This window comes from Mesoplodon bidens (genome assembly GCF_964165515.1).
Source record: "Mesoplodon bidens genome assembly, chromosome: 7".
Lineage (NCBI taxonomy): Eukaryota > Metazoa > Chordata > Mammalia > Artiodactyla > Ziphiidae > Mesoplodon > Mesoplodon bidens.
The window spans coordinates 106,185,231-106,209,444 of record NC_138164.1 but is presented as its reverse complement, the minus strand read 5'-3'; the positions used below and the strand labels follow the sequence as shown (position 1 = coordinate 106,209,444).

General features: G+C 53.9%; 1 protein-coding gene across 4 annotated transcripts in view; it reads right to left on the bottom strand.

The window, feature by feature from the left end:
• Nucleotides 1–10,228: 10,228 nt before the first annotated feature.
• The window catches only part of CD6 (CD6 molecule), a 40,708-nt gene continuing 26,722 nt past the window's right edge, over nucleotides 10,229–24,214 (bottom strand). The window contains exons 2-13 of one of the 4 annotated variants that reach the window (XM_081241407.1): nucleotides 22,371–22,439; nucleotides 21,075–21,425; nucleotides 20,124–20,435; nucleotides 19,079–19,381; nucleotides 17,839–17,904; nucleotides 15,227–15,367; nucleotides 14,774–14,872; nucleotides 13,568–13,690; nucleotides 11,814–11,885; nucleotides 11,335–11,595; nucleotides 10,939–11,043; nucleotides 10,229–10,435 (exon numbers count right to left, since the gene is read on the bottom strand). In XM_081241407.1, the coding sequence (XP_081097533.1) occupies nucleotides 10,371–10,435; nucleotides 10,939–11,043; nucleotides 11,335–11,595; nucleotides 11,814–11,885; nucleotides 13,568–13,690; nucleotides 14,774–14,872; nucleotides 15,227–15,367; nucleotides 17,839–17,904; nucleotides 19,079–19,381; nucleotides 20,124–20,435; nucleotides 21,075–21,425; nucleotides 22,371–22,439 (1,967 nt within the window). In that variant the 3' untranslated portion in view covers nucleotides 10,229–10,370. The remainder of the gene's footprint in view (nucleotides 10,436–10,938; nucleotides 11,044–11,334; nucleotides 11,596–11,813; nucleotides 11,886–13,567; nucleotides 13,691–14,773; nucleotides 14,873–15,226; nucleotides 15,368–17,838; nucleotides 17,905–19,078; nucleotides 19,382–20,123; nucleotides 20,436–21,074; nucleotides 21,426–22,370; nucleotides 22,440–24,214) is intronic. The other 3 variants (XM_081241404.1, XM_081241405.1, XM_081241406.1) reach the window with 3 other exon arrangements.

Here is a 24,214-nt window from a genome sequence, read left to right as displayed (position 1 = left end):
AAATAAATAGAGGAAAACAGACAAATCTCCCATGCAGAAAACTTCCACATAATTTATGGAGATACTTCATCCTCAAGGGGGTGAATCATTACTCCCTATTCCTTAATTGTGGGCTGTGCATAGAAACTTCCTTCCAAAGAGGATGGTATGGAAAAGGGGGGAAAGAAGAACTTTACATGGAGAAACCTGACAAATACTGCCTCAGCCAGGTGATCAAGGTCAATATCAGCAGTGATAACAGTCATGATGACAGATGGACCACTGATGGAGTGGGCTGCACACGGCCCTTTACCTCTGTGGTCTTCTTCCCCCAAACCCATAACCCCACTCTAAGCATGAGAAAAATGAAAAACCACAATTGAGGGTCATTTTACAAAGTACCTGGCCGGTATTCAAAACTGTCATTGTTATGAAAAACAAAGTCTGAGAAACTGTGAGAGCCAAGAGGAGTCTAAGGAGACATGTTGGTTCCATGTCATTTGGTATCTTGGATGGGGTCCTGGAACAGAAAAAGGACATTAGGTAAAAATTAAAGAAAGATTAAAAATTAAAAGATTAAAAGAAAAAATTAAAAGAAAGATTAAAAATTAAAAGAAAAGATTTTAAAAGAAAAATTTAAAGAAAGATTAAAAATTAAAAAATTAAATTAAAGAAAAATTAAAGTCCGTCCTCATGCGGACTTTAGTTAATAATAATGTATCAATATCAGCTCATTAATTGTGATACATTTGGCATGCTAATGTAAGGGATTAATAAGAGGGAAAACTGAGTGTGGGGTGTAGAACTCTGTACTATCGATGCAATCTTTCTGTAAATCTAAACTATTCTAAAATAAAAAGTTAATTTTTAAAAATGAAATATGCCATAAGAAGAATGCGAAGAAGCCTTGCTTGTAATCTGAGCAGAGAGCAGGCCAGACATGAGGACCAGGAGCCATCGGCACAGACGCTAAAGCCTGAGTTGGCTCCGTCTTCCTGGGTGTGATAGACTGGGGGCTGGGTCCTGCCACCTCCTTTCTCTCACACTGATGATGTTCTTCTGTTTTCACCAGCCTGAGCTGCCCCTGCTGTGTGCCTGCTCCCGGGCACCTGCTAGCCCTGGGTCGCCACCTCTGGACTCCAGGGAGCCCAGGAATGTTGGGAATTCAAGACGTGAGCTCTGCCCGGACACACTTCCATGCCAGGTTCCCCTGTAACTGTCTCTGCCCAGCTTGTGAGCCTCCTGAAGGCAGGGACCCCGTCCTTTCTTGGTTCCAGGGCTCCCTCATGGACCTGGCCCCAAGGGTGCCCGTTAAAATGTCATGAAATGAACATCCTTGAGCTCATAGCCGTGAGACAGGACTCCAAACACCATCAGATCACATAGTGAGAAAGTGATGCTCTTTTAAACTCTGTGCCAGCCTTTCTCTGACATCAAGGAGAACGTCTCACTCGCACCCTTGCCCATCCCCACATGTAACCAAGAACAGGTGGGTCTTAGGCTCAGATTCAGCAAACCAATGTATCTAGCAAGAGTAAGAGCGTTGCTTTATTTTAGAATTGCCTTCAATTTGTAGCAAGTGATACTGGTTTTCCATTTAAAATCGCAACGATAAAGTTTCCTTTAAATGTGTTTTAAACTTTAATACAATTTCATACTTAGAGAAAAGTTGAAAGAATAATACAAAGAATTCTTGGATGCCCTTCATCCAGATTCCCCTAGAGTTAATGTTTTACTGCTTTTCCCACTCTCTGTCTCACTTGTCTGTCTGTCTACCTGGCTCTCTCCCCTCCCCCCAACCCCGGCCCCACACGGATTATTTTTTTAAACCATTTAAAAATAGGCTGTCGGGCTTCCCTGGTGGCGCAGTGGTTGAGAGTCCGCCTGCCGATGCAGGGGACATGGGTTCGTGCCCCGGTCCGGGAAGATCCCACATGCCACGGAGCCGCTGGGCCCGTGAGCCACGGCCGCTGAGCCTGCGCTTCCGGAGCCTGTGCTCCGCAACGGGAGAGGCCACAACAGTGAGAGGCCCGCGTGCTGCAAAAAAAAAAAAAAGAAAAAAGAAAAGAAAAGAAAAAAAAAAACAGGCTGTTCCTTCACTCTTAAATACTTTCATACTTCAGTTGTAATTCCTAAAAGCAAGAATATTTTCTTACATAGCTATAGTACACTTAACACTGATACAATACTATTATCTGATCTGCAGACCTCATTCCTATTTTACCATCTGTCTCAGTAATGTCCTTCATAGCAAAAAAAAAAAAATCCCAGCTCATGCCTTGCATTCAGCTGCTGTGTCTCTTTTGCTCCTTTAATCTGAAACAGTTCTTGAGTCTTTGTATTTTGTGATAATAGCATTTTTGAAGTGCATGCTAGATATTTTATAAAATGGCTAAGATTTCTTTATAAATAAAGTTTAAAAAACATGACTCTACTTAAAGAAAAACTATTAAGTAAGCAAGAGAACAAATCTTTCACAGATAAAGAAAAGAAAAACACACAAACACACAGAAAACCGAGGTTTGAGAACTACTGGTTTAAATCAACTTCATTCTGGAGTGGTCAGGGCTGGCACTCTGGGTAAAGGACGGTGGGTAAAGCGTGGGACAAAGGCTGTTCCGGACTCTGGGCGTGAGCTCACCCTAGGGGGGAAGGGATCGGGTGCTGGGCTTTCTCCTGGGTGCTGGTGAGTGGCTGGGAGGAAGGTGTACTGTCGTGTGGGTCCACAGTGCATGCAAATCCCAGCTGTGTAGGTCACCAGAGAACAGGCCATAAAGTCAGGGATGGAGAAGAAAGCCTGACAAAGCAGCTGGAAGACTCGTGTGTGGACAGGAGAAGAGGTGAGTTTCCTGGAACCGGAAGTGGGGGAATCTCAGGATCTTTACTGGGTAGGGCTCCAGAGTCCATGCTGTGGCCGTCACCCATACGCTCTGGGAGGTTCCCCACAGCCGGAGATGCAGGGTGACTGGCCTATCTCTGGCCCTATGCCCAGGATAGGTGGCCTGGGAACTGACGGCCAGGATGGTCTTCTGTGGCCCTGGACCCCACAAGGGCCTTCTCGAGGGATGGGCCGCTCTTGCCAGAGGGTAAGTGTAGGCATGAGCCGGCTGGTCCACAGGGAGCCAGGCCTACTACGTCTTGGGGCTGCTGGGTGCCTCTAATGCACGAGGGCAAGAGCAGGACACAGCAAACTTTGGGAAGTCAGGGCCTGCCACAGAAGGGGCCACGGCGCTGGGGGAGAAGAGGGTGACCGTCACAAGGGTGACACAAAGGGTGTCACTGTGTCCAGGTTGCGCAGGAGAGCTGGGGTAGTGGTGGTTACTGACCCCTGGGTGTTTCAGCATCTCATCCTCAGATGAGAGCCACCTCCACTGGCCTCCATGTGGGGCTTGGGAGTCTGAGTGAAGCCCAGGGGAGGGGTGGCCATACCCCAGAGGGGAGACCTGGATTCGCTGGACGCTCGTGTATTCCGGAGGGAGAGCAATGCATGGCCTGGGGGGCCGTGGGGGACAGCGTGCTCGTGAGTGCAGGACGTGGATCATTTTTCTCTGCCCGCCGTGTGAGGGTGGAGGGGAGACTGTGAGCCTAGCTCTGCTCAGCCTGGAGGGCAGGAGACCCCACAGGCAGGGAGGGTGCTTGGGAACCAGTCCCCCAGAAGGAAGCTGAATCTCCAGCAGAACCATGGCCCTGGGGGGCAGCTGCCCCTCCTTCTGCCCTTGTGGGTGGCCGGGTGTGTGGGCCGGGGGAAAGGGAGCCAGGAAGGGGCACCTGCCTTCAGCCAGGATGGGCTGCGGTCCTTGGGGCGGGGTGGGGGAGGAATCCTTCCCCAAGGAAGGATGCATCTCGATCCTCCCTCGGCCTCCATCCTATCCCCGTTGCTGTCCAGCATTGACCTTCCCATTTTCTTTTCTGTTCCTCTTCTTGCGTGCTGTGTGGAGCCCTGCTGACTGGCTGAGAATCTGCCTCCCAAGCCGCAGCTGGGTGACCTTGAACTAGTTCCTTGACTTCTCTGGGCTACACTTTTCTCACCTGGAAAACAATGGAAATTAGGATACCTCACTGTCCTAGGAGGGTGTGAGGATTAACTGGGGCCACAGGCATGAGGGATGCGGGACAGCGCCTGGCTCGGGGGAAGCACAGATAAAGGAGGAAGGCAGCTTGGTGGGGCCTTGCTGTCTGTTCCATTGTCTGCTCAGACCAGCATTGCCTCCTCTTACCCGCCTCTGTCTCATTACACACACTCCCTCTCCTCTCTCTTTGTCTCTGTCTTCTTTGTCTCCCTCTGTTGCTATTTTGGTCCTTCCTCGATGCTGGCGGTGAGGGATGAGCCTCTTTTCATGTCAGGATGCAGAACCCCGTCAAACTGGTAAACAGCTGAAGGATGTGGTGGGAGATGAACTTTCCACTGAGGCTGCTTTGAACTCATCCCTTCCTTGATGGGTCTCCCCAGCTCCTTCCCGCTTTGGAGACTCCGTCCCATCTTTGTGAAGTGGGGACAAGGGCCTGGGGCCACGGCCAAGAGGCATCCACGCCGAGTGGCCACACAGGGCTCCAGTCCCCTCTGCCCGTCTCCAGAACCTCCGAGAGGGTCTCAGGGAGGGGCGGCAGTGGAAACCACAGGTGGGGTGATAGGGAGGGATGGGGAGCTGAGCAGATGTGCCTCGGAGGTGAGGTTTCTAGTGGAAAAGGTACCAGTAGGCGATGCCCAGCCAGGGCTGGGAAGCCTGAGCCTGTGCCCCTGGGAGTCGTCTCAGAGACTTGGAACCACGTCAGTGCGGCCCAAAGAGCAGACAGGAGCCAGAGACCCTAGTGGGGTATCCTGCCCAAGTCTCCTACTGGCCTCATCCCTGGCTGAGCCAGATCTGGAGGACACAGAAGAACTGTGAGCAATAAGATGCTCGGCTAGGCATTCCGATTTGTAAGCACAGAAACGAGCCTTTAGTGTGGACCTGACCACTTCAGGAGGCCACGTGGAGTAGCAGCAGGGCCCAGCCACACCATGATGAGCTGGCGGCTACAGGAAAAACTCAGAAGCATCCCGGGCCTCAGTTTTCTCCACCATAAGATGAGGATAATAATAACACCTCACAGGGCTGTTGTGAGCACAAATGAGTCAGTACCTGTGTTATGCCCAGAACGGTGCCTGATGCATTGTAGGTACTCAGGGATGGAAGCTATTATTAATGTCACTGTCCTATTACCATCGTGGCTGGAGGCTGCTGTGTTGGGAAATCACCTCCCATGTATGTGATCACTCTCCAAATCTTAGACTCCTTCCCCATTCTCCAGTCCTGGCCACTAGTGCTCCATGGCCACCTCCCAGGTAGCCTTCCTCAAACCCACCTCCACTTTGCAGCAGCGATCTTTCTAGAGCATCCATCTCATCAGATCAATTCCCTGCCTTAGAAACTACTCATGACTCCCCAGTGCCTCTAGAACAATAACCAAACTCCTGGGAAAGTTTCACAGACCCTCTGAGATGCTCTGCAGTGACCTTTCCCACTTATGCACTCCCTTCCCAGCCCCAGGCTTCAGCCAACATGCACCACACAACTGTTCAGCAAAGTCCTATACATCCTTCAATAGCCTATTCATTTGTTCCCTCTTTGTCATGCTATCTCCAACAAACTCTGGCAGTTGGTGGCTTCTTCCCCTCTGTCCACACAGCACTCTCTACAATGTTCTGGAGTCCTGAATGAGGCAGAGCTTACGTGCTTGGGTTGCACATGGGACAAAATTTGAATACGGTCAATATTACTTTTGAAAATCCCTTGAGAGGTGAAAAGAAGCAAGGCGCCTAGGAATGTGGACAGAATGCCCTTTTTTGTATAAGGATGGGTGGTGGGGAAGCAAGAGGTATTCCTATTTGCTGGTGTTTGCATCAGAGAAATAAGTGTTTACTTGGGGATGGGGAAGAGAGGGGAGAGGGTAGATGGGTGGGTAACAAGATTTTAATGATATACATTTGTATGTTGTTTGGAGTTTTGAAGCATGTGAACATATTTACTGTTTAAAAGAAGGGAGGAAGGGTGGGAGGAAGGAAGGAAGGAAAGGAAAGGAAGGAAGGAAGGAAAAGAAAATGCAAGCTCCTTATGAAGTCTCCTGTATTTGAGTCTGTCCTGTGCTGCCTCCAACCAGATGTTTCTCCCTCCAATGTTAGAGCAGCCAGATGAAGCAACGGGCTTGTGTTTCAAGCCCATCACATATGAAAAATGTGAATCATTAATAACCGAGATCCCATCCGGTGTGGTAAGATGCCCACTCAGTGAATGGTTCTCAGGGTCTGAGGGAACAGAGTCCCAGCTCCCATCTCTCGTCTCTCTTCCCGGGTGTTTGTTCACTGAGGGGTATGATGGGCTCAGTTGTTCTTTTTCTTTCTCTTTTGAGGCTGAGTAGATACACTTAAGTTCCTGTGGTTTAAATATGCCCATGACGCGCCCCCATCGTTCAGTGTGGTGGTTTCACATTGGGCTTTGGAGTTAGGTAGAAAAGTTGTACTACTTGCCAGGCTGTGTGACCTCTGGCTCGTCACTTAACCTCTCTGGGCCTCAGTTTCCTTATTTATAAATTAGGGAGGATACTAACTTCTCAGAGAGCTCTTTTGTGGATTATAAGAAATAATACATGCCTGGCACATAGTAATTGCCACTCACTGTCATCATTTTCACCATTATGGTCACCACCACCACACCCATGGAATATTGCAGTTACTGGTCTTTGTATCTGTCTCCTGCAGGGAAGGGCCAGGTTTCATTCCTCTCCATGCCCCAGGGCCAGCATAGAGCCTGGCCACATATGAGTGCCCAGGCAGTGAGTTATCCCATCCCTGAATTTAGCATCTGAGCACCCAGAAGGTGCCTGTGCTGTCGTGGACAGACAGGCTGGTGTCTCCAGATCTCAGAGCTGGCTGGGGCTCTGTACCCAGCAGTGTAGCTCCAGTGGGCACAGGGACAGGGATGGGTTTCCACTGGAAGTGCTATGGTTTACGCTCAGACTCTGAAGCCAGATGGCACATATTAAAATCACAGTGTTGGGCTTCCCTGGTGGCACAGTGGTTGAGAGTCTGCCTGCTGATGCAGGGGACACGGGTTCGTGCCCCGGTCCGGGAAGATCCCACATTCCGTGGAGCAGCTGGGCCCGTGAGCCATGGCCGCTGAGCCTGCGCGTCCGGAGCCTGTGCTCCACAACGGGAGAGGCCACAACAGGGAGAGGCCTGCGTACCACAAAAAAAAAAAAAAAAAAAAAAAAAATCCCAGTGTTGCTGCTTTTCAGCTGTGTGACTTGGACATTTTACTTAACTGCGTTGAGCCTCAGTTTTCTCGCATATGAAATAGAGTTGGTATGAGCATTGGCTGTCCTCAGCCTCTTCTCAGGCTGGACCACCCTTTACCTTGAAAGACACCTGGTTTCTTGCTCTGTCTTTGCTTATGCTATTCCTTCAACTTGGAATGCCCATCCTTCTCCACTCCCATAGCTAACTCCTACCTATCCTTTACGACCCAGCTCAGGCATCACCTCCTCAGGAAGCCTTCCAGGATGGCCTGCCTCCAGCAGGGTCAGGGGCTCTTGTGGGCCCCATGCATTCCCTGTGCTTCGTTCGCTCACTGCACTCGCAGAGCCGGAAAATTGCTGGAGCGCCTTCATTTCAGATACAGCCCCTCCCCCATATCAGTGTTTCTGAAATCGGGGTTCAGCTGCCACATCCATTTAACATCTTTGTGTTTCCTCTCCCAGACCACTGAGGCATATATAATGCAAGGTCTCTAAAGAGTGGAGGGTAAGCGCACCGCTTATGATTGTAACTCCCCTGACCGGCTTCCGTTCCTTCAGGTCACAGGGATGTCATTCAACCCAGCCTCTCCAGTCCCAGCTCAGGGCCTGCCTCTGTAAGGCATGGTCTGAGTGCTCTGGAGGCATAGAGATGGGGGGAAGGTCTTTCCTGGGAGCAGCTCCCATCACCAGGCCCAGGAGGATAGCTCTGGCAGGAGACCTTGTGGTTCAGGATGCCAGCCCTCAGAAAGTCCCCTGCCATGTGTGACCCTGGTGGTCCCAGGCTGCCTGGGGGCTGGGAGGGAGCAAGGGAGACATGTCTCAGAGTTTCCTCGATTTCTCTCAGTGTGTATGGAACAGAGGGGCCCAGGGATGGGGAGGTGGCTCTGGTGAGAAATGAGGGAGAACTCAGAGGGTGTCACCATCTCCCTGTCTGACTCCCAAGGGGCAAAGGTGGGGAGGGGTAGGGCCAAATTGTGAATTGGCTACTAACTCTCTGAGTGACCTTGGACAAGTCCTTTCCCCTGCCAGGGCTCAGCGTCCTCCTCTGTAAACTGAGAGTGAGACAAACCTCCTCCAGCACCAATGTGCTAAGACCCCATGAGTTGCTGTCTTCTATTCTCCCCTTTCTCCTTTTACGGAGATCTCTTGCCTCCACTGATTCATCTACCAATGAGAGGGAACACTTATTGCCAAGCCTCTAACCCACTGCTGTGTGCACTTTACAGACAGACTTTATAGCAAAGGCTCAGAGATGTAGAGTGACTTGCCGGAGACCACACAACCAGGACAGGGTGGAGCTGGGATTTGAACCCTGGCTGTCTGAAAAAATGGGCTTTCCACAAATCCCACAGACCCTGGGAGTCTGATCCCGCCCACCCCAGCACTAGCTCCTCCCCTAGGAATCCCCCGCACCCCCAGGAGGGTTCAGAGGGCCGGAGGAGGGGGCCCCATCACAGGGCAACCACATCCTGTGACGGTTGCCCTGGGGAGTGCCAGCTTTCTTTGCACCTCTGGGAGAGGTGAACGGAAAACAGGCCCTGCTCAGCCGCTCAGGGCAAGATCCACTGAGTGGCCTTCTCCACCATCCCTGGCTCTGGGAGGGCTCAGAGGAAACCTGACCCCCGGCCTTCTCCCTGAAGGCAGAGCTGGGCTTTGGCTGGTGCAGCTGGGCTAAAACCCCAGCCTCTGAGCAACCTGGGATCAATGCCTTTTCCAGGCAGGTCTGAGATAAAATCTACTCACCCTCCCCTACCTCAGAAGCTTTTGGAGGCCCAGGTCAAAATGCATTCAGTGCAGCAAGCCTGGCCTCGCTGATCCAGGGCTCATTGGCAGATCAGGAAGGGGGTGCTGAACTCACAGGCATCTGTCCATCACCTCCAGGAGGGCAGGCCCTGTGTCTTCTTGTTGCTGCATCCCCAGCATTTTCCATGGTGCCGGGCCACAGTATTCAATACATTTCCAATTCACCCTGACATTTGCACCTCGATGGATAGAGCTGCCTCCAACCCAACACACACATAGACACACACACACACACACACACTGACACACACACAGAGGCAGAGCCTGGGTTCTGTGAGTTCAAGGACTTGTCACTCCACCCCCGGTTTCATTCCACAATTGGTTTAATCTTGGGATACTCAGAGCAGGACACCAGAAGCTGGCCCTGAGCCCTCAGGCCTCTCCCTGGAGGCTGCCTTGGACACGTTTACAGCTCTAGGAGTGACACTGATATTTGTGTGTTCATCGGGGACGATCCCATCCATCCAAGCAGACAGATGGGGACTCGGGGCTTAGTGCAGCCTCTGGGCCCCTCCTGGAAGACATCTCTGTGCTTCTGCCCCACGGGGCCTGAGCCCCACTCTGGGTCTCTGGCGGGGCTGGATGGGACCATCTTTGTAAACCTTTGGAAGCTCAGAATAAGGATTGCTGCCCAGGAATGGTCACTGCAGATCAGGGCTGTGTCTCTGGTGGGCTCCGAGGCTCTCTAGAGGCAGGGCTGGCCTCAGGCCCCAGGTGGTCGAGGAGGGGCAGCCATCCTGCTCCCTGTTCCATCCTGGGCTGTGCCCAGGAAGGCTGGACTCCCTGCCGGGTGCAGGTGCCAACCTGAGCTTAGCCTGGGTCAGCTGGCGGCTCCCCCTACCAGCCCTAGCACCCCCCTGTCAGAGCAACAGCAGTCCAACGGCCCCTGCACATGGGGCCTCCCTGCTCCTCGCAGAGTACCTCTGGGCCCTGAGCTGTCAGAGACTCAGGCAACCAAAGCCTCAGACTCATGAGGGTCGGAAGGGGCCTCAGGAATCTTCCAGTTCAAACCTTCCACGCGGCCTGCCGAGCAGTGGCCTAGACTCTGCCTGTTCACCCCTGAGGCGGAGAGCTCGGCCCCTGTCAGAGGCAGCACCTCTTCCTTGGGGCTGGGGGAGGGCTGTGCTGGCAGGTTCTGTCGATGGATGGTGGCTGGGCCACATTAGGTGTGGAGGTTCCTTTCGCGTCTCCAGGGGAGGACTCTCAGCTCCTGGGGCAGGAGGGGGAGGGTGCGGGGAGGGCAGGGGGAGTAGGCAAAGCCAGAGTCCGGAGACAGGGAGCACACACAGCCCACACAGAGCCACGCCGGGCCCAGGCTAGGCTGCTCCAATGTCATCATAGTCTTCATTGGAGGAGGAGTCAGGCTGGGGAGTGAGGGACCCTGTGTGGCCGGGAGACTCAGGTCAGTGAGAGGCCCAGTCATTGTGCCTGCTGAGCAGGGACAGAGCTGAGCAGGTCTGGGTCCACATTCCTCTCCCCCGGGATGCTGTGTGAGACCATCTCATAATCTTGTTCATGGCTACCTCCTTCGCTAGAATGTCAGTTCTGAAGGCAGAGCCTTGTCTGTGTAGTTCAGGGCTATAGTCCCCGAGTGCTGGGAGCCTCTCTGCTGCCACCATCTCCCCCAGGGGGCCATCTGGCTGCTTCTGCTTGAATGCCTCCACTGATGGGGAGCTCACTTCCTCTCAAGGCATTCTCTTTGAATCTTTCTCTGCTCCACCTACATCCATTTTCCCTACCTCCCTATATTCTTGTTTGCTTTAAAAAATCCCGTTACTTCTCTTTTTTCCCCTGTGGGCCAATGTATCCAGAGTTACCCCACTCATCCACCCTCCAGTCCCTCTCTGTGCCCCCTCCCAGATCCCCCTCCCCTGCCCCTGGCACCTGGACATCCAAACTGCTCAGCAGATGGGAGCTGGGGCGGTGGCTTGAAGTTCTGGTACCACTCTCCAGAGGAGGTGCTGGAGCTGTCATCAGCCGAGGGCCCTGCTGGAAACCCCCAGAGCCAGTCACCCTCTGCCAGGCTAGTTCACAAAGTGCCAGAGCTGGGAGGCCCTCAAGACTCAGTAGAGTCAGGTCCTTAGCTTGACACCTGAGGAAATGAAGGCCCAGAGAGGGGAGGAGACTTGTCCAGGGTCACACAGCACGTGGCTGCCGAGCTGGAACTAGAGTCCTGAACTCAGACTGACTCAGGGCTCCCAGCTTTACGCTTCCTCTGGCCAGGTCGGCTATAGGATGGGAGGCTGGAGCAGGCACACAATCCTCCTGGGCCCACCTTACCTGGAAAAGTTGCCTGGGAGCCAGCCAGCTCCAAGTTCGGGGGCTGCCCCAGCAGGGGGTTCCTCTCTGAAGAAAACACTTGAGAGTTCCACGGAGGTAGCCTGCTGCTAGGGCTATTACAGTACCCCTCCCCTGAAGATGTGCTGGAGCCGCCCTTGCTCCTTGGGTGGCGCTGAGGGCCCGTGGAGCGGGGGTCTGCAATGCAGTGTTCAGGGTTGGCAGGTGGGACCTGGGAGGCATGCACCTCTTCGAGTCCTGGGCCTGAAAGAGAGAATCATGATAAAGAAGATGCAGTGCAGCAAGAGGGCTTCAAGTTAAACTTGAGAAAGAACTTACTGCCAAGGGGAATTGTTAAAGTCAGGAAAGACCTGTTGAGGGAGTTTGCGCTGATGCTTCTCAAGGCGAGTGACCTGCTAAGTCTGGAGGCAGGGCTGGCATCCTAATCACCACCCTCCACGTCCCTCCCCAGCCTGGCTCACCTTCCTCCAAGGGGGGCATCTGGAACCTGTTCTGCTGGACCTCTTCATCTGTGAAGCGGTGCCGCTGGGAATCTACAAGCAGAGATGGCGGTGAGGAAGGAGATGGGTAGGCTCCACCTCCTTGTCCGGGGAGTCCGGAGCAGAGGCTGGTGTTCTGTGGGATTCGGGAGGCTGAACAGGGCAGGAGGACAACCCTGATGGCTTCGTCTTTTTCATCAGATCCCAGGCTCAAGTCCTAGTCCAGGCAGACCCCGAGCCTCAATCTGAAACCGGTCTGGGGACAGGCTGCTTCTGGCCAGAAACCCTAGTGCCCTGTACCTCCCCAGCCCAGGCCGTCCCTCCTGCCATGTAAGGGAACACGGGGAGTTCTTCTGCTTGGGCAGCTCAGGGCAGGAAAAGGCCAGATGTTGCCCCTGAGGAGCCTTCCCAGAGTGAAGCTGAGGGTCTGGAATCTTTGTATCCTGGGCTCTGCGGTACCTCTGTTTCAGAATCAGAGCGGTGCAGATTCATAGCCTCTTAAGAACTTGAGTGTCTGGAATCTGGGAGTCAGCTTTTTGAATGTGTTACTACTGACTTTTAGTCTCCGTGTCACAGGATTTGGGACTCCCGGTCTTGCATCTTACATGCCTGGACTCAGAATCTCAGGTTCTAAGGACACTCATCTCTGTGGCTCCCAAATGCTGGACCATGGCCCCCGCAGAGTGGAATCATCCACACTGCCCCCCAGAGGCCCTGGTTCCGCAGGTGGGGCAAAGATGGCTGCTGTCCCCAGTACCCATCCTACTGCTCCACCCCCGGTACTAGGAGACCTCTGGGCTTTATCTGGACACACAGCTGCCCAGGACAGAGGCTTCATCTCCCCACCTCTCTCGCAGCTGCTGGGTTTAAGTTCTGACGGGTGGAAGGTATGTGGGAGCCGTGTGGGCACCCCTGGCGTCCTGCCACACAGGGCAGGGCATGCCTCACCTTCCCCCTTCCGGCGGCCTAGAATGCAGACATGGTGGTGAGCCACTCTGGACCATGTGGACCGGGCAACGTCTTAGGGACTGCAGAGTAGCAAGAAAGGAGCCCAGGCCCCCTCCAACTTCTCCGGATGATGTCATTTGGAGTCTGTGTCACACACAGCCAAACTCTCATCCTAGCTTATAAAGGAGGTCCCGGGTGGGGCTCAGGAAGTTTCGATGAGCTCCCAAGGGATTTCACAATAGATGTGAGAGTCTCTGCTCTCGTCCGACCTCCCGGCCTCGCCTGGGCCCTGCCTGAGCACTGGCTTTCCTCCTTCTATATCCGCAACAGGCAGAGAGCAGAGCTGGAGAAGCCGGATGAGAAGTGCGAGCTGGGCTCGTGGTGGAGGTGGACAAGGAGGTGAGATTGACGGGGCAGGACGGGACACAGAAGGGGTGAGAGCACGCGAGAAGCCATCTGAACTGGAGTGCCTCGCGTCAGACACAGACGCAGCCACAGTTAGATGACTGTCAAGGGACTGATCTTGAGACCTGCATGACCACAGACAAGCATGGGAGAGAAGGCGGTCCAAGGGGAAATAACTTGAGATGTCTCCAGGGTCACAAAGCACTTTGAAAACTTCAGTGCGGGACCACTGAGAGTCAGTCCAGTGGTCACAGCGAGGGAGATGCCACTCTCATCATGCAGGGGTCACCGAGGGGGGAAACGAGTGCAGGTCCCCCAGCCAGCTTGGCCCTCTCCCTGGTGCAGGCCGGTGGGCCCTTGGGAGTCCGGGCCCAGGCACTCACTGTAGAAGGTGGTCAGGGCCATAGGAGGCTGGCTGCTGAAGTCATAGTGCTCATAGTCTGAGTCCGAGCTGGAGTTCGAGTCTTCAGGGGGCGGAGCCTGGACCTGGATGGGCAGCTTGGGAACTGGGGAGAGAACAGAGTGGGGAGCATGGCAAGGCAGGGGGCAGAAAGCTGCAGAGAGAGGCAGCAGAGAGCGTGAACAGTGGGGACTGGAGACAGAGGGGCAGGGAGTGTGCCAGGCAGCCCATCTTGTACAAGACCGTTGGGCCTGGGTTTTCCAAGCTCCCCCGCATCCATTTCAAACACGGGGAACTAAATAACATTTATTTACTTAACAAACACATAGTAGTCCCTGCAGGCCAGGCACTATTCCAACATTTATAAATATTACCTCAGTTAATGCTCATAAGAGCTCTGTGAGGTAGCTAGGTTAGTGTCCCCATTTTATAGCTGGGGAAACTGAGGCACAGACAGATTCTCACATTGCCTAGAGAAGCAGGCAATGTGGCTCTTAAGCTCTAGACCATAATATTCAGTGAGTGGCTGCTCTGTGTCTACTCTTGTGCTAGATCTCTGTTCATACTCTCTTCTCAAATATATGGATATCCTGTGTGCAAAGAATCTTTATAACACATGGCTGAGTTTTGTATTGGTTTTTGTGTCCCTGGACTCTTTCAAATAAAGGCGATTTAATATATTCATAATGCAGTGTGATTAAGCTCAAACTTCTTCACAAGACTCTCAAGAGGTAATGCATTGATGTATCATTAAAGATGGACGACTGATCCCATTTTTTTTGACTCGGAAAATATGAAATAAAGTTATGTTCCAGGAAAATCTTGATGGGGTTTGGCAGGGAGGCTGATTGGGCAGACCATTGGAAGAGGCAGTGGTGTTACAAACCAACTGGCCAATTAGCAAAACAGAGCTTTCCTTTGAGAACCAAGGTCCAAAATGCCCTGGGCCTGTTTTGGTCCAGAATTCAAAAGCTTAGAGTTCTAGAATGAGTGCACTGGAAAGTCATCGGCCTATCAAGGCCCAGACTGAGGCTGAAGCTGCTCAAGGTCCCACAGCCACTCGTGGGCTGGCCCAGGTCTCATCTCCAGCTGGGGTACTGCTTTGACCTAAGCAGTACTGACCCTCCGGAAAATATCCCCTTCTTGTCCTCCCCCGCCCTCCTCACCCCCAGGGTGGGTGACATCCTACTTTCTTCTTTGGCGATGGTGATGGGAACCTCTTGATAGCGTGTGGTCCCCGCTGGGGTGGTGGTGGGTAGGTGCTGGTGGTTCACCATAGCGGGGAGGGCTGAGGAAGGGGAGGCAGAGATCCTACAAGTCATTTTTTGCGTCTTCCTGGCTCTGATCTCATGGGGACACCTCCCTCCTCACCTCCCCCATCCCCAAACGCCCTCACACACACACACACACACACACACACACACAATCTGGTCCTCTTGTGGACAACTTCTGGGGGGCATGCTGGGAAAATCCTTCCCATCAGGAGGTGCTTCTTGGGGCCAGGGCTGGGTGGCCATTGCTGGATTACTGCCATTCCTGCTGAGGTTCCCCATGGCTCATGTCCCCCTGGGAGGACTGTGCCTCAGGTCCGCTTCTTTTCATCCTTGGGCCTTTCCCGTGGCTCCTGGGACTCTGCACCTACCGTATTTTCCTTTAATTCTCAAGAGGATGATGGCTATGAAACTGAGTGAGACAAGAAGGAGAATTCCCAGAACGATGCAAGGGATGAGGAGCATTAGCTCTCGAGATTCCCAGTCCTCCATTTTCACCGTCAGAGAAGATTCTGGAAGCAAGAACCCCAAATCAGGGAGAAAAAGGAAGGGACATGGACTTCTCCTTGCCATTCTCACCTCTCCTTCTCTGCATCTGAGCCACTCCCCTTTTGGACGTATCCTCCTCCTCCCTTCTTTTTTTTGAATTTTCCCATCTGCTTTTAGGTGCCTGGTATATAGTAGGTGCCTGAGAAATGCATATTGAATGAATAACTGGCTGAATGAAACTTTCTCCTGGCCACGAAGCCAGGAGATCTGTCTCTGCTCAACAATTATTGAGCACCCACTGTGTGCCAGGCACTAGACCTGGGGAGACAAATGTGCCGGCAGTGTCACAGGCCTTGAGAGTCTCTGTCTAGTGGGAAGATTGACAAGCCGACTCAATCCAACTCAGTAAGTTTCCTGCTGTGATGAAGGTATAGACAGGCGTGTGGCCCTCCAAGGGGCCCCTGATTCTCTACGGGGAAGACCAAGGCTGGATCCCCAGAGAAGGTGGCTCTGAGCATCTGCTGGCAGGGAACAGACCATCAGGAGAGTGAGATCTCCTTTCCTTGCCCCAGATGCATCCTTCTCACCAGACATGCACCCTGAGGGCGGGGCTGAGGGCCATGATTCCAGACCTCCCAGCTCTGCAGCCCTGGTGTGACTTCTTACCTTCCCCTCCCTCTTAGCCTCGGCCCTGCTGAAAGGAACCCAAAGCAGAGAATGGATGGAAGCTGCAATGAGGCCCTAACCCTCATCATCCCAGAGACACGAACCGTCTCCTGCTCAGCACAGAAAGCCTGGGGTGCGCAGGCCACAGAGCTGGAGCAAGGGTAGTGACAGTAACGCAGGAGGTTGGCGGGATGAGGTCACCCAGACTCCCTGGCTGGTGGCAGTGTCTGCTCCCGCTGGGAGATTACCCCCAACCCCCCATCCTCATTTTCTCCCCTCTCCCTTTCTGTTTGCAAATGGGGCAGACTGGGCTGGGGTAGGAACTGGCTTTAGCAGCAGCAAGCAAGTGCAAAGGAGAGACGGGACTGTGGGGGTCTATGGGGAGACCCGTGAATGTGGGCCAAGAGAGTCAGGGGCCGAGGGAGGGGCGGCAGAACCAAGGGCTGGAGTGTGCTCCTTGGAGACCGGCTCTCCATAACAGCTCTGCTCTTCTGAGGGCGACGTGGCTCCCCACCCTGACCTCAGCAATTGAGAGTGTGCGAGGGTGTGTGGGTCCTGGCAGGAGCTCGCCCTCCGGCCTGCACAGTCCCCAGCATTTCATACCCTCTCCGTGCCCTCAGCCATTGCCAGGTTCCCTGGCAGGACTTGGGGCCCCTCTGTCTCCTCCCCAAGCCGCCCACCCACCTCTGGAGAGGGTCTGAGAGAGGGAGCCAGGAGCCAGGGGAAGGGGTAAGCCTGTGAATCCGGGCCAGCCCCTGTGGTTGTCTCGGGGCTGCCACAGGGCTCCCTGCCTGGACTAAATAATCAATAAATAAGAATAACTGAGGCCCAGACAGCGCTTACTATGTACTAAGCCCTGTTGTAAGTACTTTATAAAAATTAATTTACTGGAGACTCACAACAATGCTAGGAGAGAAGTACTAGGATTATCATCCTCGTTTTTTTTTTTTTTTTGCGGTACGCGGGCCTCTCACCGTTGTGGCCTTTCCCGTTGCAGAGCACAGGCTCCGGACATGCAGGCTCAGCGGCCATGGCTCATGGGCTCAGCCGCTCCGCGGCATGTGGGATCTTCCCAGACCGGGGCACAAACCCGTGTCCCCTGCATCGGCAGGCAGACTCTCAACCGCTGCACCACCAGGGAAGCCCCTATCATCCTCATTTTATAGTCAAGGGATCTGAGGCTCAGAGAGGTTAAGAATTGCCCAACATTATACAGCTAGCAAGAGGCACAGCTGGGGGCTGGGCCCCAGGAGTTGGCTACACACAAGTGGAGGACAGACCAAGTGTGGATTCAGAGTTCAGAGCCTTGCAGGTAAATTCCAGCCGACACTGCTGGCCATCACCTCACCCTCTGAGCCCGAACTTCTTCCTCTATGTAAGGGCTGTGGGAAGACCTCCCCCAGGGGGCTGCCGGGAAGATTAATGGGTTGGGAAATAATGACTATAAAGCACTGGCAGGTGCCCAGAACATTATAAACACACTGGCTGTTGCCCTCAGTGTCCCCAACCCCCTGGCTGGTGTCGGATCAGCTCCAATTCTCTACAGCTCTATCCTCTGCCCTACAGGAGCTCACAGAGAGTGGGGAGAGGACTCCTGTCCAAGAAATATCAGGCTTCAGGGAGCTGTGGAGCTGACATGATAGAGGCAGGAGAGGTGAAGGAGCACGAAGCAGCCAGAGAGCCCCGGGGATGGTGGGGGGAGTCAAGTTCACTGTCTGGAGGTAGGGGATGGGGGACAAACCGTCAGACCCCTCCCGCAGAGACACACACACACACACGCACGCATGTACCTGAGCCTCTGAGAAACTGCATCCCCAGGGACACTCACCCACAGTGACCGGCTGACCAGTTGCAGGGATTTCAGAAGTGGACAGGTTGAGCAGGCTCCGGGCACCTGTCAGAAAGCACTGTTCATTCACTCAGCACACGTGCCCGAGCACCTACTGTGGCCAGGCCTTGTGCTAGAAACTGGACAAGACAGACAAGTGGCCTGCAACTGGGGGTGTGTTCCCACCGGGGCCCATGGCTGAGTCTTTCCCACACCCCACAATAAGGAGGATCTCATGGATTAAATGCCAGGAAGGCTTTTTGGTTTAAATAAAGGGCTAATGAAAGAATTAGCCCTTCCTTCTGTATAATCTGCTATAGAACACGAGTATTTCCCTTTTCCATCTAGTATTGGATTTGGTCTTCACACCTGCCTCAGGAGGTGGGAATCTGACAGTCTCGTCACTATCACAATCATTTGACTGGTAAGGGATGGGGCTTACCACGTCCCTTGGTGGATATTATCTGACTTCCCTGCTACCCTGTGAAGTGCCTGGTATCAGCATCCACATATTCACAAGACGAAGCCTCCCAGCTGGTAACTGGCAGAGCTGGAATTCATAGCCTGGTGTCTGAACTCCATAGAGATGCTAACGCTGTGTTTGTGTAACGCTCTTGCTTTTTCACTTTTTAACACCTCAGAAATCGGGGTGATGACATCTATTGTTACAACTGATGGCACCTCAAGAGTTTATTTTGGCAGCATTTTTGTCCTTTATGGTACATAAAATACTAACAGTGTGACTTATCATCAATGCCATCTTAGACTTCGTGAAACCCAATTCATAGAGCAGATGGGAGGCTCTGCTGAAATATATACTGAGTGCCCAGCAATGCCTGGCACCTGATTAGGGCTCCAGACACTGTGGCTAATATTATTAGTGTCTCCTAATATTCTTTTTATTATGATCACCAGCCCTGGGACGGCAAATTGGTTTTATCTCCTGAGCCGGCTCCAGTCAATAGGGAACACTGCTTCGCATATAAGAATGCCTTAATAAAGATTGGATCCATGATTCTGGGACTGAGTCAAGGATCTGGGGAAAAGAATTCCCTGATTAATTAGTAATGTCTGCCTGGGCAGGGTAAGGGCAACGGTCCCCCTTATGCCAGTATTTGCCATTCCTGATCTAGCCCAAGCTGTAGTCCTTGGGCTATAAGTTCTTAGGCTATGGATTCAGATGCAATTCCTAGTCCAAATCTGGGGGTGGGGGGAGTAGGGTGGGTGGGAGGAGGGATACCTGAGCAGAGGACCCTGGCTGCCTGTGATTGTCTGCAGAGGTTGGAGTTATTGAACCGCCAGAAGCACTCGGAGAGCGTGGGCTCCCCTCCCTCGCATGAGTAGTACATCTTGCCCGACAGGGAGTGTGGCAGCCCCTTGGGCACCCGGGCCAGAGTCCCACAGCCCAAGTCCCGGCAGAGCACCTTGGCCTCTGGTTCGTACCACGTACTGTCACACACTGTGTTCCAGACCCCTCGGAAGTACACCTCCACCTGCCCCTCACAGGGGTCAGCGCCCCCGGTCAGGCGCCAGGACTGGTGCTCTGCAGGGGGTGGGGGTGGGGGGTCAGAGTCAGGTCAGGATCCTTTGGGCAGAAACCCTCACCAGCCCCGACCCACAAATGCAAACTCCCCTGAGCCAATTGGTCTCCAGATCTTGTGTACCCTCCCTCCTGCCTCTGCACCCCTCCTCTCATCTGCCCCCACCTGCTCCAGCTGGCCCTGCTGCTGTCTACATCCCGGCTGCTCAAATGTGGTCCTTGGACCAGCAGCTTCCGTGTCACCTGGGATCTTGTTAGAAATGCAGACTTTCAAGCCCTGTCTCAGACCTACTGAATCAGCATGTACATTGGACGAGACCTGCCTCCCTGCCCACTCTTGGGCACATTAAGAGAAGTAATGGCTGGACCAGAACTTCCTGTCCTCATCTGGGCTGCTGACAGCCTCCACAGGGCCTCCCAGCCTCCATCTCCTCTTGCTGTTCTGAAGCAGGTGACCAACTCCTACTCAGAAAAAGCCTCACCTCTAATGTCACCTACTCCAGGAGGTGGGCAGGCTTAGCCCTCCAGCTCTGGATTGCCTGCTGTCTCTTAACTCCACCTGGCTTCCTTTCTTAAGGCATTTGCCACTCTCTCTCCTGGATTATGTTTGTCTGGGTCTCATCTTCCCTCTTGGACTATGACCTCCCATGGGCAGGGACCATCTCTCCAGCACTAACTGCAGGCCTGGCGCCCAGCAGGCCTACAGTAAGTGTTGGATAACCGTGGTTCAGTATCGCCCACTGACCTGAGCACACCACGCCGGCGTCCTCCTTGTGGCCACAGTAGCCGTTTCCCGGCAGCCCCAGGCAGTCCCACAGGTAGGTCTCCGACCCGGAACAGTTCACTTGGTCCCGGTGGATGCGTCCTTGGCCAGGGGCAAAGTGCAAGCCGGGCAGGGCCTGGACTGCCCAGCCGCAGCTCAGTTGCCGGCACACCACGTGGGCATCGTCCAGGTCCCACGTGTCATCACACACCGAACCCCACTGTCCGTGCTCCAGCATCTCCACGCGGCCCTCGCACGGGCTGCCACCACCCACCAATTTCAAATCGAAGTTTTCTGGGGATAGGAGGAGAAGGGGTTTGTGGATGTGAGGAAGGAGGAAAGGGAAGTCAGGGGGAGGATTGTTGGGACTGGGCAGGAGAGCTGTGCCTGGGGCTGCGGACCCAATGAGAGGGGCGGGTAACCCAGTGGGCAAGACTGGGGAACACTGCCTGTCTGGGCTGAGGACCTGGGGTGGGGAGGAGGTGGGGAACTGGTCAAGACTGGGGACCCGGGGCAGTGCTGGATACCTAGTGGGAGGGGCTGGGAGCCTTTTGGGAGGGGCTAGTAACCTGGTGGGCGGTGCTGAGGAATCGGCTCAGGGCTGCGGGCGGAATAGGCTGAGCGGCAGACTAGTGGGTGGGGCAAGAGACCGGGTGGGCGGGGCCTGAAGAGCAGGTCTCGGGGCTGGGGAGCGGCAGCGCTAAGAGATCCTGGGAACCTGGCATATTTCTGTACCGGGGGGTAGAGGCGCTGCAGCCCTCCGGTGAGGGAACCAATTGTATTCGCGTCGGTGGTGGGTCGGGGTAGAAGTCCGGAGGGCGAGACTTGGGTCCGGTGGCCAGGGCTGGGGACAGGAGGCGGGGCAGTGGCCGAAGGACTGGGAGGTAGGACAGGGAGGAGGCCGGCGGCGGGAGCGGGTTGGTCCGCTCGTACCTGCACAGGTGACCTGAACCGGCCTCTCGTCGCTGCTGCACGCGTGCTCCACCACCTTGCAGAGCTGCCATTCGGGGCCGCTGCACTGGACGGTGGGCGCCAGGGCCCACGTGGTATTCGGGGCCCAGCTGGCGTTTCCCGCGGCTGCACCAGGCGGCAGCGCCGGGGTCGGCGGGACGGGCTGTTCCAGCGGCTCCGCCCAGCCGCAGCCCAGCGAGCGGCACACGGCCTCGGAGGCGCGGAGGTCCCAGAGTGCCCCGCACGCGGGCTCCCAGGACTGCCGGAACCAGACCTCCACCGTCCCGTTGCAGCGGCTGCTCCCGTTCATCAGGCGGACCTGGAGTCGCTCCCCTGGAAGGGCCAGACCCTAGCTGAGCCTCGGCTGATTCGGATTCTGCCGACCTCAGGGATGGAGGTGGAGGCGGACAGCTGCCAAGGGTCCCAGCACTGATCTGCTGCATGACTTTGGACCATACCCTACCCGCTCTGAGCCTCAGCCTTCCAGTCTGCCAAATGGGGCTGGGCTGCCTCATCCCCTGACCCTTTGGTCCTCCTTAGAGACAGGAGAAGGTAGGGCCGAAGGTGACTGGAGGTTAGGATGGGTTAGCCCTGGGGTGTCCACTTTGTCCCTACAGACTCTTCTTTCTTGCCTCTGTCTCCAGAGTCACTCTTGTGTGAAAGGAGGGCAGGGTTCTGGGTTGAGAGTCCCTCTCCCCCGCTACTGTGGGTGCCATGCTTCCCCTCCCAGGCCCCTCCGCTATCCTGAGGGTACTACCATGGATGCTGCCATTGTGACACCCGAACCTTGGAGGATGGACATGGGGTTGGTGATGGGGTTGAAGATGGGTGGCCTCAGTGGATGGTGGTCCCCCCTTCCCCAGAGCCCCTCCTGGGGGAATCACCTCCTGTTTTTGCCCAGGGTTGCACACAACTTTGCACAGAGAAGGTCCTTAAATATCTGTTGAGTTAATTGAGGACCCATCTGATGGAACCCCACCTCTCCTACCAAGTGTCCTTTAGCTTGTTCTCAACAAATCCCCTTTAAATGCCCGCTGAATACCTTGCCCGCATGTGCATGACCTTTCATCAGTGGCCTCCCAAAGATGGTAGCGCGAAGATCTCAAAGTGAATCTAGTGGTGGAGCTTCAGGCATTGGGTCAGGAAGGAGAAGTGTTGTCTGAAGTCGGGGAGCCTCCCTGGTACCATAAAAACCCATTTCCCTTTCCCATCACCCCAACATACCACCTACTTGGTCTCAGAAAGCTGACTGTGAGTCCCGCAAGATTGTTTCCTCACCTGGCTCCAAGAGCTGGCTCTCTTCACTGGTGGTGTTGGGCTGGCCAGATGGGGCTGGACTTGGGTGACCTGAAATTAACCAGCAACAGCCGTGAGTGAGCTCAGGCCTGGAGGGCACACAGGTGCCTTGAAAGGTAGGGGGCACTTTCTGGGTCCTTCTGTGGCTACATGGGGCCTCTGGTAGGACAGGGTCCTCGACCTTGGGTGCCCTTACCTCCTTTCAGGGTAGGGAAATTCTCAAGCTTTGGAGTTGCAGCATCCTGCACTTCATCTACTAATCGTGCACGCATCCTCAGAAATCAGAGGAGAACAGAGAGGAACAGCTGTGGCTTTGGGGCCAGACCCACTTACTGGCTGAGTGACCATGGAGGGGCTACTAACTGCTCTCAGCCAGAGTCCCAATTTGTTGGCAATAACACTTACAAAAGTTTAGTGAGTCTAAAAGGAGGCAATACCTGTAAAATACTTCACATACAGAAGAAGCTCAAAAATGGGAGTTATTATCAGGAAAAACATTTTCGGTTTGGAAAATTTGTCTGAGAAATTCATACCAGACTTTAGGGTAATTGGAGCATCCTGAGCTGGGAACCATTGGACTATGAAGTACTTTCAGACACTAAGAAACTAACATTTGCTGAGGACCGATTATATGCCAGGTCTTTGCATATGTTTTTCCCTTTTCCTTCAACAACACAGTGAGGTAGGTATCAGTATCCACTTTTTAGAAATTAGGAAAGGGAAGCCCAGAGAATAGAAATCAATTGACTGTGCCAGATTGTGTCCATTTGTCCCTCCAGAGCCTCTGTCCACTTTGCCCTGGGAGGCTGACCTGTTTCGATTAAATCAGCATCTTCCAGGGCACTTGGGCTTCTGTTGGGCTCAGCCAATGGGGAGTCCCAGCAGAGAGAGGAGGGAAGGAAGAGAGTGAAGTCGTGGTGTTTATCCTCCTGGTTCCCTCCCGGTGGGATCCCTTGGGCAGGTTGTGTCCCTCATCTGAAGGTCATTGGTCCTCTCCACGGGGTCACTTCTCCTTGAATTTCTCCTTCTGGGTCTCAGTGACCACTCTGTGGTCTTGTCTGCTCAGGCTCAGGGTGATGACAGCTCAGCTGCTCTGAGCTCCTGGTTACTGCATTAGCCTTTCTAAATAGTCCTTTTCTAAATGAGACCCCTTCAAACTCCTATTTTGAGCGTGCCACCTGTTTCCTGTTGGGACCCTGGCTGATACATGGCCTGAAGTCACCCAGCTAGCAAGTGCCCAGCTAGCAAACTAGCAAGCCAGGATTTGAACTGTCTCCGAGGAATTGGATCCATGCCGGACAGGGATATTTCGGTTGGCAGAAACATAAAAGGAGGGATATGGCTAGGACCGTAGTGCTCATAATGGAGCTACTCTACACTTCTGGGTTCTCCTGCCCTTAGGTTGGAGCCATTGACCTCTAGGCAGAAGGACCAAGGTAGATAAGAGGCAGTGAGCCTCTTCCATCTCTTCCTGCTCTGTTGTGGCCAAATTAGAGGCCCTGGGTTCCTGATGCAAAGACAAGGTGGAGGGGGACATTGACCCACCTTGAATTTTGTGCAAGAAGTGAGCCTTTCTAGTGTTAAGCCATGAAGATTTTGAGGTGTACTTATTATCACAGCCTAGCCTGACCTGGCCTGACTGCTGCAGGGGCTGAAGATTCAGGCACGACTGCTATGCATTCCCAGCCTCACCTGAGAATATTCCATGGACTCACACCTAGATGAGCGTACACACACACACACACACACACACACACACACACACACACACACCCCTGCAGACACAGCTCTCCTACAAGTATCCAACTGGGCTACTCCATCACTCA